This window comes from Leishmania panamensis (genome assembly GCF_000755165.1).
Source record: "Leishmania panamensis strain MHOM/PA/94/PSC-1 chromosome 32 sequence".
In the NCBI taxonomy this organism is placed as follows: Eukaryota; Euglenozoa; class Kinetoplastea; order Trypanosomatida; family Trypanosomatidae; genus Leishmania; species Leishmania panamensis.
In genome coordinates this window covers 525,690-543,615 of record NC_025879.1, presented here as the reverse complement: position 1 = coordinate 543,615, position 17,926 = coordinate 525,690, and the positions used below count along the sequence as shown (strand labels likewise).

Here is a 17,926-nt window from a genome sequence, read left to right as displayed (position 1 = left end):
GGTGGACGCCACTAGTACGCTACCTCAGCGGGGACTTTCTTGGCGGTGGATGTCCACTTTGCATCACGCATCTTATCCCCGTCGTCATACGCGTGGTTCTCTCTTTTTCATTCGCCCTTCGTCTTGCTGACTTTCTTTCTGTGGCTGTTGCTTTGGGGTAATGAACCAGAGACCCTTTCGCAAGGTATCTCTGTAACGGCACGGACGGGGCTTTTATTGGTTTCCTCGTGGTGGTGCGGTGTGTGTGTGTGTGTGGGGGGGGGGGGGGGGAGGGAGCTGGGACTGCACGCCCTCCTCGCTTCGCTTTCATCCCAGACTGCACGTCTCATTCTTTTTCGCAGCGCCGCCGCATGGCGCTTTGAGAGTGTCGAAGAGCGTCTCCCCACTTCGACTTCTCTGTTTGTGCAGTGTTTCCTGCACACGCGGAGGCCTTACGACGCCCTCTGGCACCAGAGGCGTTCCACACGCTGGGTGGTAAGAGGGAAAGGGGGTTCGGGGTGCCGATACACCACCACTGGTCAGTTCCTGGACTTGCGTTGTTACATAATCAAGATAAAGCTCCACAAAGAGGGGGGAGGGGGGGGGGAACGACCACGTAATTGAATGCGCGATGCCGTTCTTTGGTGTAGATGACATTCTCTTTTTACTGGCCTCGACAACGGCACTGCTGTGGGCGAAGCGGTCTGATGTAGTGGAGTCTGGCGTCTACGTGGCAGTTAAGTACCTCACAGATGACCGTCAAGAAGCTGCACGCCGTGCCGCAGCAGCGGGAGCTGCTCAAGGCGGCACCCCAACATTGCTACTCAAGGGCTTCGACCTGCAGACGGAGGCGACCCACCCGCTGTCCTTGCAGAACTATGCCACGCGAGTGGAAACAGACCCCAACCCTTTGGTTTCAACTACGTTAAGCGCCACCCGCGCTGCTGATAGAAGTGACGTGACCGCCTCGGTGCCGCTGTGTGTCAAGGAGAGTATTTACGCGCAGTTCTGTGAAACTCCGGCGGTGCACCAACTGCCTCAAGTGCCGCACCGCCACTACAACTTTCACAAGCGGCGCCCTCACGTATCCTTGCTTGCCACAGCCCCCGAGGAAGATGTTAAAGAGTGCATCTCGAGCTACTCGGTCGCTGAGGTGCAGTCGCTCTTCTCCAAGATGGAGCGGGAGGCGTTGTGGGAGGCAGTCATTCACGTTAGCTGCGGCATTCATCAGGCAGGGCAACAGCTGCGCTATCTCAACCAGCACAATGTGGAGTGTGCGCTTCGCACGCTGCTGAACACTTCTCACCCGGACGTGGCCCTCATTTACTACTTCCGCTTTGGCGAAGACATGCTTGTCTCGGACGAAATCCTAGTGGCGCTCTTTTACGCCTGCCGGAACGACGAACAGCTCAGCCTAGAGCTGTGCCACGTGCTCCAGCCTTTCAAGCCGCATTGGACCCCAGCGGTGTACGCTTGCTGTCTCACCACCACGGCACGCTTCGACTACAAGCAAGCCATAGCGCTCTACCATGCCTACATGGCAGCACAACGCAGGCAGCAAGTAGCTTCGCAACGTACACTGCGACGCGTGCTGGCCTCCTCCTCGCTGCTCTGCGAGGCCGGAGTCGTGGCGGCGCCGGCACCGCTACAGCTGCACTACCTGTATCACGTCATTATTCCACTGGTTGTCGCACGCGATCCTGCTAGCGCGGACGCCTACGTGGCGGATATGCTGGTAAACGACCCGAAAGCAGCGCCGGAAGTGCTGCTCAAGTGTCTCGGTCTCCGAAAAGGTCAAGAGCTTGCCTGGAGATATCTTGACGACATTACAAGCAGCATCAGCGGATCAACGGTGCCAGAGGAAGTCACAAAGTGGGTACTGGCACAGAGGAGCATTCAGTGCACCGAGGGCGCCCCTGCCGATGTCGCTGGCCTGGCCATTCACCTCTACCGACTGCGGCCATCGGCTATGAACATGAATACGCTGCTGAAGCTCTGCGCAGGGCCCTTGGATGGGAGGGAGGGACCGGCAGGGAAAGCGGCCTCTGCCGACGCGTCAAAACACGAATCGGTTGCCCCAGCGTCTCCAGCAAACGCCGCGTCTGTGTGTTCTGAACTCATGAGGTTGGCGAGTGGGCGAGTGGTGGAGCTGACCTGCCTCCTGCATCATATGCCTCTTCAATCCCAGCTTGATGCAGCCGTGTTGGCGCGCACCATTACCGAGCAGCACGCCTCCTGGGGACTCGCTACGCAGTTCCTTTCTGTGATGCTGCGGCGCAAGTGCTTCAACGTCGTATCAAGTCTTGCAACGCACGTGGCTCGCCAAGGACAGTGGGCGACGGCGGCCACGTCAATGGCCATCTATCTCAGCAATCAGCGGGCGGCTATGACGGCAAAGGAGGCGAAGCTGTGTGTTGAATCGTGCGTGCACGCGGGGCAGTGGGCCAGTGCTCTTTTCTGGGTGGAGCGGGCGCATGCAAAAGGTGTCGCTCTCGGCCCCTCTACCTATGACCTCGTACTCGGTGTGAGTCGCCACTGCAGCTTCGAGGCAGCGGAACGCGTGGTGATGACAATGCATGCCGTCGGTGCGTCGTGCTCAGAGCAGGGAATCTTTGACTTTATGGAAACTGCCGCCCATCACAGAAAGACAGCCAATGCGCTCTGTGTTCTCAGGCATCACAACCATGTTGAATAGACGCCGTGATGACTTGTGCGCGTAGCTGAGCCAGTGTACGTCAGTGTCTGCTTGTGCACGGGTAAGCTGTGCCAGCTCACACGTGTTGGCACTTCCTACAGAAGGAGTGCATCTCTTGTCTTCCTTGAGGATACATGTCTCGCGGGAACCTCTAAGTATCAAGAGACTCTGATGCTCTCTCTCTCTTGTTCTCTCTTCATCGCTCAATTAAGAGGGCCTTTTGGTCTTCTGTAGTGTTCACTGTTGGGGCCGTGCATGCAGTGGCACGATCTGGACGCACCAGGAGGAGGTGCGTCGAGGAGGACGCCAGAGGTACGCTCTGTTCCTACGGCAGCTTCTTCGACCTTACCCCAATATCTCATTTCCTCTGCTGCCGTGCTCCACGTTGTCGCTCCATCTTCTTGCTCCGTACTTCGCTTTCGGTGGTGTGGGAAACTCTAAGGTGGATGCTGCCAAAGTACAGACTTAGTCTTCGAAGTCACTGGAGTCGGCTTATCTGCGCAGCCGATTGTATGCAAGCTGAGCGTCATTCACATTGTGTCGACTCCCCCTCCTTTCTGCACCACCTCGCAGTGACATTGGTGTTTCCCACATACTGACTTGGTGACTACCGCGTCGCACCTCACATGGCGGCGGAGTTTACGGAGTTGGATGAGGCAAATCGCAAGGTGCGAGAGTGGAAGCGCGAGGCAAAGGAATCGGCGCCTGTCAGCCTCGCTGGTGGCGTTGACCTGACCATGTCTCTTGATGACATGCAGCACGTCGCGCCCTCGCTTTCTCCCTTTCAGGTACTGCGCACCAACGACATCCTCACTCAGCTAGTCTACATCCCCTCGGTCACGACCACCGCCGCCGCTAGTTCCGCCTTTGGTGCGCTTGTGACGCTCATCCTCACTCTGCAGGGTAGCCGGGCAGCTGTCGCACGGCAGGCCCTTTGGCGACGGTGGACGCACCGCCTGCTGCGCCTCGTGATGAGTGCCGTCGTGTCGGTCGTGTTTGTTCGATTTCTGCGCCAGCGTTACCCGACGGTGCAGCGCGTCTCACAGTACGAAAACTTGTCCAGCTCTCCCGAGGATCCGTGCTTTGTCGCGAACCGCATTCTCACCATGACAAGCTCGCACGCCGGCACACACGCCGATGGCCCACACCACTTCTGCCGCAGTCTATCTCACCGCAACTACGACGATGCGCACTACAGCGGCGACGCCGTAGTACTGGATGTCGCGGCGGAGCTGCGTGAATGTCAGCAATCATTAGCTCCTAATGCCCCTGTGGCGGTCACGGTGGAGGTGCTGGAAAAGGCTCGAGCGAAACTACCTGTAGCCTTTCGAGATGGGTCCCGCCCAATGTGGCGCCTGCTGTTGATCACGTGTAACTCAACGGTAACTGGCGCTACCAGGGGAAGCACTAGCGAGACATTGACGCGACCTCTTCGCGGTCTCCTTCCGCTGGACGATGCGGCCCTACCATGGGTGGACGTAACCGTGACCAACAGTGCTAGTGCTCCGACGTCGTCTGAGTCTCCGTGGAACTCGTACGCGTTTTTGGAACCCGAAGCAGTGGCTTATCTGCATTGCGCCTTCCCTCACTTGGTACTGGTAGGCATCGACAGCCCTTCTGTCGATCCGCCGCACACCGTGCTGCCCATGAGGCACAGCCATCATACGCTGCTGCGGTGCGGCATAGCGATCCTTGAGAATCTCCGCTACACTCGTCTTTTTCCTCTGCTCGAGAGGAACCCAGGAGAGAGTCAGCGTGGATGGGTCTCCGGGTCGATGTTGACGGTCTTCAATGCCACGCAAAATTACGATGACGCGCGCGGCTGCTCCGTTGTCTTCTTTCCCGAGGAGCCTCTTTGACGAGCGAGCTTATCAGGCCCTTCCGTTCCCCCTCCCTCCTTCCCCGGGTGTGTCTGGAGAAAGTGCACCCCGAACTTATAATTCTGTGGCCGCTCTTATACATCTGCCCGTGCGATTGCGTCGCCTCGTTTGTGAGCGGCTTGTTTTTGTATGTGTGCAGCCGCCCGTGGACTGTAGTTGAGGAGACAACGAGTATCCAGGCGTGCGTAACCAACTTTACTGTGGCACTTCGACGACGACGACCACCACCAAAGGGGAGAGGGGGGGCGGGAAAAAAGCTGAAGAGGGGGCGACAGGAAAAAATGAGCGGCGTCTCCGCGCAAGATGGAAGGAGGATGGGAGGGGGGGGGGCGGGACGTTTCCTTCGTACGACTACTGAATCTGTTGTGCACCAGTGGCTTAGCTGTAACGTGGCTCCTCGGTATCACTCAGCTCTCAGTCCTCCTCCTGCCTTCTTGTCTTCATGCTGTTCCTCCACTGTCACCGTTTCTCTTAGCAAGATGGATGTCCATCACGCACATTGGTGCTGCACGAGGCGATTGTACCTTCGCCCCACATCTACCTCTGTTCCCAGCTTAGGTGATGCACCTCGACACCCCTCTTACACACCTTTCGTTCCTTGCTTGCGCATCTCCTCTCTGTCTCACTTCTGTAGACGCTTGGTTTTATGGATTCAGCGCATACACACGCCACTTTTCAGCGTCGGCATCAACTTACTCCCTCAGCGGTACCACGTGCAGATTGCTTGGGCACGAGTATGTGTGTGTGTGTGTGTGTGAGTGTATCGCTGTTGGCCATGTGTACTCCCGCCACGAAGTGCCTTGGTGAACTCCTTGATTTCTTGCCGCACCACCGTTTCACTAAGGTGCAGGAGGCAGTCATCCCAGCCCTCTTTACGAACGATCTCAACTGCCTTGTGGCCGCGCCAACTGGTAGCGGGAAGACCATGTTGCTGGAGGTGGCAATGCTGCGTCTCTTTCGCAGCGTTCTTGTCCCCGAACGTGGCGCCCACGCGCGGGTGACACACAAGGACGACGAGACCTGCAACCTTGCTAGACCGCTGCTGCAGCGCAAGCGTAAGGCGGTGTACATCTGTCCTATCAAGGCGCTCGCGAACGAGAAGTACGAGCAGTGGCGTGCTCAATTCCCGTCCTTGACGGTTGTCATTGAAACAGGAGACCAGCAGCAGCAACAGGTAAACCGGCTGGAGCGTTTGGGACCCACGACGACCACTGGCGGCGATGGTCGAGGCAGCGATGCATTGGCGAACATGGGCTGCGTCTCACAGGCTGACATTCTCGTCACCACGCCGGAGCGGTGGGACAGCATCACGCGGCGCTGGAAAGAGAAGGAGGTCATGGCGATTGTGAACTCAGTCGGTCTCCTGCTATTGGACGAGGTGCACACGGTGCAGGAGGAGCGCGGCGCCGCCATGGAAGCTATCGTGAGCCGCGTCAAAATAATTCAAGCATCTTCGACTTCCATGCATCAACGCTCAGCAGCAGAGGCGACGGTAACACGCATCATTGCAATCAGTGGCACGCTGCCCAACAGTCGCGACCTGGCCGAGTGGCTGCACGTGTCCCCAGAGATGACGTTTACCTTTGCTCCTAGTGACCGCCCGGTTCCGCTGACAATACGCGTCATCGGCTATGCGCACGACTCGCCAAACCCGTTTGCTTTCCATCGCTTCCTCTCCTTCAAGATATTCGCCCTCATGCAGCAGTTCAGCCAAGGAAGGCCGACGCTTGTGTTCTGTGCCTCGCGGAAGGAGACGGCAAGCTCAGCGCAGCGCATCGTTGAAGACATCCGCGAAGCCGCGACTCGCCAGGGGCGGCTCGCGCAGCTGCAACCTTCCGCAGAAGCTCAGCAGATGGCGCAGCTAGCGAGTGACAAGCAGCTGCGCAGCTGCCTGATGATGGGCGTCGGCTTTCACCACGCCGCCATGACAATGGAGGATCGGCAGCTCGTCGAGAGAATGTTCCGTGAGCAGTACATCGCCGTCATATGCACCACCACCACCCTCGCCTTGGGCGTGAACTTGCCGGCGCACCTCGTGCTTATCAAGGGGACTACTTTTTTCTCCAGTGGGCAGTGCCAGGACATGCCTGTCTCGGAGGTGATGCAGATGTGCGGGCGTGCCGGTCGGCCTGGCTTTGACACGCATGGCATGGCGCTGGTGCTCACCATGCAGCGCAGTGTGCACCTCTATGAGACGCTCGCGAGTGGCGCAGTGGCGCTAACTTGTGTCGAGAGTCACCTGCACCGCCACATGATCGAGCACGTCAACGCCGAGGTGGCGTTGCGCACGATATACAGCTTTCCCTCCGCCATGGAGTGGGTCAAGACGACGTTCTTCTGGATCCGCCTCCGCAAGTGCCCCGCGCACTACGGGCTAAAGTTCGTTAACCGAGCCGAAGAGCTGGAGTTCAACGCGGAGGCATTCGTGGAAGCGTTGATGGAGCGCGTGCTGCGCGTACTCATGGAGGAAGGCTGCGTGCGTCTGAGTCACACCAACGCCCTGGTGCTCTCCTCGGCGAGAGAGACGGCCACGTCAGTTGCCGCAAGCGACATGGAGGCGGTTAAGAACCCTTCTGCAGTCTTTGAGGCGACGCGCTTAGGAAGGGCGATGTCTCGCATGTACATCCTGTTTGACACGGTTTGTACGCTAAACTCGAAGTTGAGGGACCGTGGCGCGCCGAGTACGAATGGCGACGCACCCGAGGAGGACTCTGGCCCGGATGCGTGTCCCGGCGCAGTGGACGTTAGAGAAAAGACAACGGCACAGGCCGTTGCTATGAGTGTCGAAGAGGTGGCAGAACATTCGAGCGCGAAGATGCACACTTCCCCAGAAGGTATGCAGCCGCAGAGCAGTGCGACAGATGCCCCCACGTGCTCGTCGAAGAGGCAGATGATGCCCTTCAACCTCCGGGAGGTTCTCCAGCTGCTTTGCAACTGCCAGGAGCTTGTTGAGGTTCGCCTCCGTCAGGGTGACCGCGGTCCACTGAACGAACTGAACAAGAGTGTGAAGTACCCGTTACACAGCGGACGCCGCGGCGGACGGGAGGTCCGGGAGGACTGGCAGAAGGCCTATGTGCTAATTCAGGCCCACGTCGAGCTTCTTTCCTTCGCGGAGGTGTCCTTGCGGAACGACTCTCTGCGCCTGTGGGCGGTGGTGCCTCGCGTGTCGCGCTTTCTGGAGGAGTACGCGTGGGCTGCCACTACCTCCTACAGTTTAGCCGTGCATGCAAACGTGCTGGCTCGCTGCATCGAGCGCCGTGTGTGGCCAGACGGGCTCGTGCTGCGCCAGCTCAAGCATGTCAGCGACTCTGTGGCAAAGACCCTGCTGCGATGTGGGTATCGCGCCTTTGAAAGCCTTGGCAGTGTTGACGCGCGTCAGCTGGAGGTTCTTTGCAGTCGATTGCCGCCCTTTGGCTCGCAGGTACTGAGTGAGGTACGACGTCTGCCAAGGATATCCCTGGACCTCAGCTCTACTGCTTCAGCGGCAGAGGCGGACGGCATACACGAGCGACACCGTATTGTGAGCGGAGTTGTGAAGCTGACGTTGTCTCAATACGCAGAGGCGGCACCTGACGAAAATGTCCTCGACGCAGAGCGGAGGCAGTCTTTGGTGGCTGCTTCTTCACGGACTCCACACGGGCAACCACAGCTGCTCAGCGGCATGGCTGCGCTGGACTCAGCACGCGTGCTTCTGCTTGTCGGAATCCCTAGCGAGGATCGCGTACTGTTGAAAAGATTTGTGCCGCTCTCTACCCTTGTGTCACCTAGCGCCGCACAGAGTACAGCGTTGGCAGCGGCAGCACCTGGTTGCTGTCCGGGGACACGCTGCTTTTCCTTTGTCTGTCCTCCATCTTCGAGGAATACAAGCCGGGGTGGCGGCAGAGGCAGACATATCGAAGCCCGGTGCCTGGTACTGCACGTCGTGGGGATGGACACCGTGACGGTGTGGGATGAAGTACTCGCCTCCGATCGTGACGGTGCTGACGGCGAGGGGATCCAAGGCGTAGCGCAGAGGCCCGCGCTCAACGCTTCCGTGCCAATTCCCGCGCCAAAGGGCATTGCGCTTCTTCCTCACAGGAGCGCCCCGCAGACAGAACTGTCCGTGCAAGTGGCCATTGAGGCCCGCACCACGTTCAACGAGCTGTTGGAGGATCTCAAGTACGTCACGGGCGTGGGAGAAACAATGCAGCCTCATCGTACAGGTCCCCGACAACCACTAGCGTCGCGCAAACGCACTCGTAGCGGCAACGATGTATGCATCACCGCACGGGACGGGCAAGAGACTCCGAGCAAAGAAGGACGAGACAGACATGACATCGTTGCCGCGACACTACCGCTCTCCGCAACGGCCAGCGCCACCTCCGTGCCATCAGTTCCAGATGTGTCAAAGCTGCGTAACGCAGATGTTAATGCCTCCACCGGTGCGGCGACAGCTAAGCCGTCCCAAGAGCGCCCTGCTGCGGCTGGATCGTCTCTCGACTCTGCGCATTCCTCGCCTGAGCATCATGCCGGCCAGGCGGCGCTCTTAGAGGTACCCTTGCTTGACAAGAGCACTCCGCAGCACCTCAGAGACTTCCCGTCTAAATCTGTGATGGAATCGCCATCGTTGCGGATCGGAACCACGGAGGACCTCGTCGCATCAACGTCATCCGCGGTGCACCAGGGGCCGACTCAAGTTCGTCTACAGCCGTGCACCTCGCCTCCAGCGTCCCGACCTCCCGACACTGCCGGTGCCTCCCTCCGCGCCTGTTTTCCAACCTTGCAAAGAGAGATGCCATACCCTACTCCCCAGGTGACTCCTTTGATGCCAAAGCACTCTCAGAGCTATTGTGACATACCCCCCTATGTCACAACGTCAGCTGAGGACCTCAGCCCACAACCTGTAAGCTGCACGACTCCGTGGAGCAGGCAGGGGCTGCATTCGATGGTGGCACGAACGCCACTTTCATCCAGTCGCTTCGTGGTACGCGTAGCGTCACCACACGCTTCTTTTCACCCGCGGAGAGGTGATGCCCACAGTAGCACGGATCAACGGAGCAACGTACTGGGGCAGCAGGAGGCCTTGTACTACCCACTCGACTTTCGCCAGGTACCCTCAGACATGCGCTACGCTGTCACTGGTATGCAGGGTGAGTGGTGGCGGCCCAATTGTGTGCAGGACCCGAGCTGGGTACATGGTGCTCCTGCGCCACCGCATCAGTACCCCTATTCCATGCCTCCCATGAGGACTCGACTAGGCCACTACGAGTCGACTCAGACACAGCTGAACGGCGTTGGATATTTCCCAGCTCAGTGGGAGCACGCTGGTGCCCCTCCAGCGTCGCGATTGGGGCTGCAGCACCTGCCGTCATTCTTTGCACCTCAACCGCCAATTCAATTCGCCTCAGAGCCTCAGCAGATGTGGCAGACGCGATCCCAGCTGCCAAGCTACCCGCCTTCCCAGGAGCCCAGTGTATCGCAGCTGCATCCACCTTCTCCCTCGGATCCCTACCCCCCTTCGAAAACACCACCCTGGCATCGTCTACCGCTATCGGCGGTTTACGCCCCTCTTGCGTGGCATCCATCCGCGCCTATACAACCCGGGCCAGCACCCCCGTCGATGCGGGCGCCAATAACCCAACTACACCAGCCGCCACATGTGGCCGTGATGAGCAGCGATCTTCATGCGACAACATCCCCCTCGGACAGATTTGTGTACCGTGCAAACGCGTCGGTGGGAAGACTCGCGTCAGTGCCCACCAGCGGCAGTGGCGACTTCGCCCCGCAGGTTCGTCGACGGTCCTCCATGGTGGTTCAGTCCTGGTGGCAGTGATACTAACTGTCTTTCTGGTTTGATATGGTTGTCTGTGTTGTTTTGTTTTGTCTCTTAGTGCTGCGTGTCTCTACGGGGCTGCTGCCTGTGCGCTCTTTCTGCTGCTTCAGCCGCTGCTGCCATTCCTGCTATTTTTTTTCTCTCTCTGTCTCTCTCGCCCTGCTCACTCGTGTGGTCACAGAGAGACGTGAGGTCCGTAGTACAAAGAGGATGATTCGACGGGCACTCGGGTCTGTAGGGGAGGCGGACATCGGCGCCGAAGAAAAGAAAACAGAAGAGACTTTCCTGCATTGGTTTGCTTGCCGGATGGGCGGCCACGCAGCCGATAAGTTTTTGAGCTACACCGGCCTCTTTCCTCTCCCAAAGCAGACGAGAGAAAGAGAAGGACACGCCCCCCTCCTCCCACCCGCACACAATCGAACTATGCCTACGTATCTTGCTTTCTTTTCCTTCGTGGGGCAGCAGCACGTCCTCCCCCTCTCTCCTCCCCCATTGTTCGTGACTGTTAGCCTTTCTTCTACCCGCTCCTTCCTCTCATTCATTGCCTCACCGCTAGAGCTTTTCGTTGCCGTCCGTCACGTTGTGTGCGACAACGCGAATCCTACGGTACACTCACCCACGCGGGCAAGCACAGAAGCCACACCGGCAGTTGCACCTGCTCGCTAGCAGACAGAGGCGCCCCTACGCATATCTGTTTTCTGCACCTTCCACAACCTCCGTGCCGCCCCCTACCGCTCACAAAACGGCATTTGCATCGCCTCCGCTCTCACGCCCCCCCCCCTTCCCCCCCCTCCTAAAGTGAAGAGCAGAACACGCAGCACCTACACCAACAATCAGAACGACTGCTGGGAGAGGAGTGCGCAGCAGCAGGAGAGGCGAGGTAACGACACACTTCTCTGTTATTCAAAACTCTTTTTTTTTCCAGGAGCTGTTCCACTGCGTAAAGCGCCGTTATTCGCTAGTGTTGTTCTCCTTTCAGTTCCCCCTTTTGTCTTCCTCTCATTATTGACTGCCTCTCAGCTTCTCCCTCCCTTTTCCACTCTCTCTGCTGGTAGTCGTCACACACACACACACACACACGGCTGCTTTACCCTGAAGAGGGCATACACACCCCTTTCTCTTTCTCGCCGTGTTTTCGGTTTGTTTGCTTCAATTTTCGCTCTTCTCTCTCGCTATACCCCCGCCTTGAGCTCATAAACTCCTCCATTCTTCCCTGTCATTTGGCGCGTGTCCCAAATCCTTCCCGTCCCCCCACCCCTACCCCCGCGCACCCGCCCTGTGTGTGTGTGTCTTGCTGCGGGGGAGCCTCTTCTCTTCTCCCCTTGTTCCCTCTACCTGTGCCTGTGTGTCTGTCTCGTCGCTGCTATCGCGTTATTTGTTGTCTCTCTGCTCGTGCGTGCTCATCTCTTCCCCCCCCCGCCTTCCTCCCTCCAGCAGTGCCGTGTTTCTTTCGTGTTCGCAATCCCCTCCAGGCAACACCCACGCTGATGATCATAGGTGCACCGGCGAAGAGATGGACAACGGAGAGCGTTTCGGACCTCCTCGGGTCCCCGTACACGGGCCTCGGGGCGGTGCTGTTGTCCGATGCCGTTGTGGACTACCTGCAGAGCATTCAGTCAGTCAGGACTGTCCGTGCGGCTCGGCGCGTAGCGGACGGCTCCGACAAGGATGGAAACGGAGGTTCTGACAGCCTTCCAAGTGATGTGCATGTTGTTCTTCAATACATTGTCCGGCATGCAGACACGCTGTTCGCTCTGCTTCACGGAGAGGCGCGGATGGAGAATGGCTTCGTGAGTTCAAAAGAAGCGCTGCAAGGGGTTTTTCCAACGTCCTCGCCTACGCCAGCGGAGGACCAGGCACCGCCGACTGTCGTAGAGAAACAATACCCATCCAATGGGAACCCTGCCAACGGTCCGTGTAACGCTCCTGGTGCTAGCCAGGCGTATGATGGCAGTGCAGGTATCGAGAATGCACCAGCGTCAGCGTCCGCCGCCATCGGCGACGGGGAAGAGGCGCAGGAGCGGCGGTGCCTCGCGAACCTGACAGAGCTACTCTCCTTCTGTATTTCCCACTCACAAGTACAGTCCGAAATCGATGCCGTCGTGGCAGCCTGCATTAAAGCGCTGAGTGCGGAGAACATTCTGGAGGTACAGCGGACGTTTGCCGTGCAGCGTCTCCTGCTAGAAGCCTTCGATAATGACTTCGAGATGACCACGCAGACCATCGCCGACACCCTCACGCATTCGGCCATTAAGGGAATGGTGAAAAACCTTTCGAGCAACTGCATTGTTGCCGAGACCCTCATAGCACTCTTTGGCTCAGCGCTGTCCGCGGTGTGGATGGTGAAGCCGACGACCAGGACGGCGCTCTTCACGTCGCAATGGATTCGACTCAACTTCCCAACAACGTTCTGCGCCCATCTCCTCACCGCCATCCGCGATCCCGGGATGTACCACTACTTTTACTTCTTCAAGGAATTACTGAAACGCGGGTACAGCCACAGCGCAGGGCCGATCGTGGATGTGCTCCTCAGTGAGCCGCTTGTCTCGGACTACGTGGAGTGCATCTTAAGCTGCTGCGAGGAGGACGTGGGGAGGACGCCGCTGTTGTCTCCAGATGGCGTTGCAGCGGCGCCGGTGTCGCTGGCGGCGGATGGGATGGAGGTGCTCGTCTCGATAATTAGCCTGGTGCGCAAGTCGCTGGTACTGCCTGAAACGAACTACATGTACGAAACGTCCACACAGTACATTTCGCCGGTAGCGGTGCTTCAGGCACAGGCGTCACGGGTAACGGCGCTCCTCGCCCCTACAGCAAAGGAGGAGGCAGAGCTGGAGGCGCTTGTGTCATCTACCCAGTCGTCGCCACGCTCGATGAGCGGTCCTTTGCGACATGCTTGCTCCCCTGCTGCTATGGACGGGGGGTATGGCCTGGGTCCGCTCCGGCTTGCCGTCTGCGAATTATTTGTCGAATTTTCCCTCTTCCAGCTGGCCAGTACCGACAACACTCTCATCACAAGTGGCTTCTTCCCCGCGTTTATAAACTGCTGCGAGCGCTTCCCGCAGCACGACGCGCTAGCCAGAGCCCTGCACCGCTGCATCCTGACCGTCTTTCAGCGAGCAATGCTCGTGGGCGAAAATCTCAGCGCTGCAGCCGAGCGCGATTGTCTGTGGACGTACCTGGTGATGGCAGACACTGTTGTGCTGCGGTGTGGCGCTCTCGAATCTGTACTGGGCTCACTGACGCACCTTGCACAGATCCCTGATACGACGCTGTCGAGCCTCTGCATCGATTTACTGACAAGCTTGTCCTCACTGCCGCTCTTCCAGTCCGCCGCCGGTGGCCCGTTTGAGAAGCACCTGGAGGCTTTCAAGGCGTGTGAGGCTATCCAAGAACGCGTGCGCCACATGGCCACCCCGATCACCGGAGGGAGCTTTAAAGAGCATGGTTCGGCCGGGGTACGAGAGGCGGTGCATCGCGACACCATCAACCTCGCTGGTGATCGCTTCGACGGTCCGAAGGCGGGCGGTTTCTCTCGCGGCTCGCGGTTTTCGGGGTTCTCAAACAGGCTGACAAAGGGTGCGTACATAATTGTGCGCCGCAGTGCCGACGACGACAGGCCAAAGCGCCCACCTGCGGATGTGGTAGTAGACATGGAGGCCCTGAAGCAGGAGGTGCACACCTTACAGCAAGCAGGTTCGCCGGCTGTGCAGTCGTACCCCAGCTTTGGAAACGTTCAATTTGGTTTTGCTTCCTCGGCGGCACATGTCGAAAAGGAAGAGCAGAACACGGCGGAAACACCATTATCATAAGCACGCCGAGCATAATCCATACTTTCATTATTATTAGTATTCTCAGCACGTGTTACTCTTGTCGCCGTCGTCGCTCGCCGAAATGAGTAAAATAGGGCGTCAGGAGGGCATTATTCACACACTTCTTTCCAGCTATCTTGTCGCTTTGCCTTTTCTTTCCCTTTGCATCTCTTTCACTCGTGCGCTTTGCTTCTCAATGGATAAGGTGAACGTGTTTTCTTTCCATGTCTACCCCTCCTCACGATGGCGGACACCACCCCGTGTGAGATCTCAGGGTCCTGTACTCGCTCGGTGGGGGGAGGGGGGAAGCCAAGCAGCCTCCCTCCCCCTCTCTTCCCTATCCCTGCCAGTGCAGAAGCACTTTGGGCGGTGGCAGGGCCAGGTGGCGACGACGCAGGGGAGGTCCGAGCGATGAATCGCTACGGATGTCAGCGGTCAAGCCCTGGATGGTGGTGCGTTGGCGAGACCTGCGGCCGTGAACACACGCTTGTGCCCTCCATGCGATGGAGGACGCGTGAACGGTACTCGAGTTCATCCCACCCGTCCCCTCGCTACCTACTGCTGTGGGGGGGGGGGCCTGAGTGTGCCACCCAGTGAGGGGATGCCCCAGGTGGCGACCGGCACAAGGAAAGCGGCTGTGGGGCGTCCTGCGGTGCGGGCGAGTGGGTGGGGTGAGAAGGGGTGGTGGTTGGGGGTGGCGCAGAGACCCTGCTTAGGTGACTGGGTTGGTGTGTTGCTGGAGTGCTCGTCTGGTGCGTACTTTGCACGACACGGTGGAGCCTGTGGCAGGTTAGGTAGCGCAGAGGTGGCGTCATGTTGTATGGCAGAGGATAGACACACTGAAGAGGGGAAAATGTGGCTGCTTCCCAATCGTCTTGTCCACCTCTCCGTTTCTGTGGTTGTGTTGCAGTAATGTGTGAGGTACACTTGGCGCCGAAGGTGATCTCTTCTCTCAGCATTACTGATGAGGCCTTTTCTATTCTTTGGTGGGATTTGTTGTTGGTGTTGACTTTCTGTGTCGTACTCTGCCGTCTCGAGTGCAACTGTCGCGATGATGATGGTTTGTGTATGGGGGTATGTTTGGGAGTCTTGTGTTGATCCAAGTCTGTTTAGTCCCCCCTTTTCACCCTTGCTTTGCCATCGATTCTCTGTATGTCTCGGTTGGAGAGTGACAAGGACGAGGAATTCAAACATGTCAGGTGAAGATGATTGTAAAAGCGGTCGCCTGTTGGCCTTCACTACTTAATCTACACCGACGCAGCCAGCCGCAAAAGGCTGTGCTTGAGCAATACGACAGGCACTTTACCGCACATTGTTTCACTAATCACGAAGGCATTGTATGTACAATTTCTCTTTAACATGGCGCTTCTCAGATATTACCACGCACCACCCCTCCCCCCTTCGTCCCTCCCTGTCACCACGGTTTCCACCTTGTTTCATTCTCCTCTCATTCTTCTTTTCGTTCAATTCTGGCGGCTTCACGGCAATCCTTGAGCAGTGTTGCACCCCACACAAAAGAGAGGAAAGTACGGACATCTTGAGCGCGCCCTTACAATACCCTGGATGTTCTTCCTGCCTCCCCTCCCCCCGCCGCTGCGCTACGTGTTAGTCTCTTTGGATTGTTTCATGTGCACGGCCCTACCACTCAAGTCCCCCACCATACCCACAAAAATAGCTAAAAAAAGGTACTTTTGGAAAAGAGACGAGAGCAAAACATCAAGCAAACTTGCTCGCCTCACTCCTGCCCTGTCGTCACGTCATGGAGGCGAGTGCACGCCGGTGTTTTTTGGAGGTGTACACGGACGGGGGCAATGAACCGCGTCTACTGCAGCTCGAGCCGACGGTGAAGTTCTACAATGTGCTAAAGCGCCTCGGCGAGGGGGGTGACCTTTACTGGGGTGACCACTGCATCGACCCTCAGACGACCCCCGCTGCCCTGGGTATGGCTTGCGGCGTCGACGAGGCGAACACGCTGTGGTTTATACCAGCCCCGCCACGTGCGAAGCCGTACAGCGTTTTCCACGATGATCCTACCGTGTCTGTGGATTCGCCGCCGTTGGCGGATGCCACCGAATGCCTGGGACACCGCCCTGGCTGTGGCACGTCGCTTCCCGCGGTCCTTGAGGGTAGTGCCGCTCCACGCTACAGCAGCGGCCACGGTGCAGAGCATGGTACGCTCCTTGGAGCACGGATGGCGTCGTCAACTGTCCCAACACCCTCGTGGTACACTCGGCCGCGGCTCTTGTCCCCTGCGCCACCGTTGTTTCCTCCGTCGGTTGTGACACCTCTTAACTCTGCTGCGCAAATGTCGCCAACGCGTCGGCCACGCTTGGCGCAGCCTCCCGCTCTGAGGGCGATGAGATCACCACACTCGCAAGTTCAGCCGCCGTCGAGGATGCCGCGACACCCCGTCGCGGATGCGGCCAGCGGGACTGTCGATGTTCTCGAAGGTCGTGGCAGCGAGGGAACGGCGCCTATGCGCTACTTGTACGTACCGCGGGCCCCACGTACGCCACCGCTGCGGCACTCTGCCGTCCCGGTTCGGCGCAACGCACCCGTATTCATCGATCCCAATACCCTCGTCGATGCCACCTATGATGCGGTCGAGGCGCTCCAGAGAGAGCTGCGGCACTTACGCGGCGAGATGCGAGCGATGCGGCTCCGCCACGGTTATGATGCGAGCCTCCTGACGCCGGTGCGGCAGGGCGAGGGGCGGCTCCCCAGCATGGAGGCGCCGTCGGCGTTGCCATCGCCGATTTGTCTCTCGACGATGGAACGGAGTGTGGAGGAGCTCGCGACGGAGCTGCATGACAAGCAGATGCGCCGCCTTCGCGAGCAGCGTCGCTTCCTCCTGGCCCCCCACCCCGGGGTCTAGCGGCGCGCCGAGGGCCGGGCGGGCGCCGCGCGTGGGCGGCAGGGGGGCCCGGGCCCTGCCCCCTCCCGGGGGGGGGGAGGGGGGAAAGGCAGGCCCCGCGCCGGGGAACGCGGCGGCGAGCGGCAGACCCGCAAGCCCCGCCCCTGCGCCGAGGAGGAAAAGAGCAGACGAGCGGGAAACACACGTTGCGAGAATTACACATGCCCGCCCAGCAAAAAGCAGCGCATTACACGTGAGGGTGCTAGCGGAGAGAGGAGGGGGGTGGACAGCAGAAGTGCCAGCCATACCACCTCCCCATTGCCCTTTTCGTTCGCAAGGAGCCCACGTCGGCCCCTCCACTGGCTTCATGCACTCCACCGAAGCGCCGCCAACCCTGCCACGCGGGCGGTGCACATCGTGTCGCTCTGCTCCATCGCGCACACACACACACCGCAGCGGTGGGATCCAGGAGTGGGTGGATCACACGCGGCAGGGCCGCTTTCGATGTATTGTTACGTTTGTGCGCTTTGTGTGTATGTGCAGTTGGTCCTCGTCTTACAGAGAAAAAAGCACAGGAAGAGAAACGGAACCCACACAGGAGAGACGCAGGCACACGATGCCTCGTCAACAAGTCGCCTCAAAGGCACACGTATGTGTTTTGTTAACCACACCATCCTTGTTCATCGCTGCCGCCAGTAGGTATGCTACCCTCATCACTTTAGCAAAACAACACCACCTAACCCCACCCCCTCTCTCTCTCCCAGGCGAAAGCCCGCAGGAACAAGCACAACATCCAACTCAAAAACGAAGAGAGGACCGAAATCAAAAGAAAAGGAAGTCGAACATGAGTCGCTTGAGCCATTTCATTTTTGACAACTTCTTGACTTGCACGCGTCC

At 58.7% G+C, this 17,926-nt stretch overlaps 5 protein-coding genes across 5 annotated transcripts, besides 1 other annotated feature; all 5 read left to right on the top strand.

Annotated features, from left to right (window-relative positions):
- Positions 1-610: 610 nt before the first annotated feature.
- On the top strand, positions 611-2,674 carry LPMP_321500 (hypothetical protein; the record flags this gene model as incomplete). Its single annotated transcript, XM_010703534.1, has 1 exon — positions 611-2,674. The coding sequence occupies one exon, from the start codon at positions 611-613 to the stop codon at positions 2,672-2,674; it is 2,064 nt and encodes a 687-aa protein (XP_010701836.1).
- A 626-nt stretch (positions 2,675-3,300) lies between these two features.
- Positions 3,301-4,533, top strand: LPMP_321490 (hypothetical protein; the record flags this gene model as incomplete). The annotated part of the gene is made up of 1 exon (XM_010703533.1): positions 3,301-4,533. One exon carries the CDS (start codon positions 3,301-3,303, stop codon positions 4,531-4,533), a length of 1,233 nt encoding a protein of 410 aa, XP_010701835.1.
- Positions 4,534-5,329: 796 nt separating this feature from the next.
- Positions 5,330-10,366, top strand: LPMP_321480 (DEAD/DEAH box helicase-like protein, putative; the record flags this gene model as incomplete). Its single annotated transcript, XM_010703532.1, has 1 exon — positions 5,330-10,366. The coding sequence occupies one exon, from the start codon at positions 5,330-5,332 to the stop codon at positions 10,364-10,366; it is 5,037 nt and encodes a 1,678-aa protein (XP_010701834.1).
- Positions 10,367-11,853: 1,487 nt separating this feature from the next.
- On the top strand, positions 11,854-14,175 carry LPMP_321470 (hypothetical protein; the record flags this gene model as incomplete). The annotated part of the gene is made up of 1 exon (XM_010703531.1): positions 11,854-14,175. One exon carries the CDS (start codon positions 11,854-11,856, stop codon positions 14,173-14,175), a length of 2,322 nt encoding a protein of 773 aa, XP_010701833.1.
- Positions 14,176-14,411: 236 nt separating this feature from the next.
- Positions 14,412-15,013: a repeat region.
- Positions 15,014-15,934: 921 nt separating this feature from the next.
- LPMP_321460 (hypothetical protein) lies at positions 15,935-17,050 on the top strand (the record flags this gene model as incomplete). Its single annotated transcript, XM_010703530.1, has 1 exon — positions 15,935-17,050. One exon carries the CDS (start codon positions 15,935-15,937, stop codon positions 17,048-17,050), a length of 1,116 nt encoding a protein of 371 aa, XP_010701832.1.
- Positions 17,051-17,926: the final 876 nt, after the last annotated feature.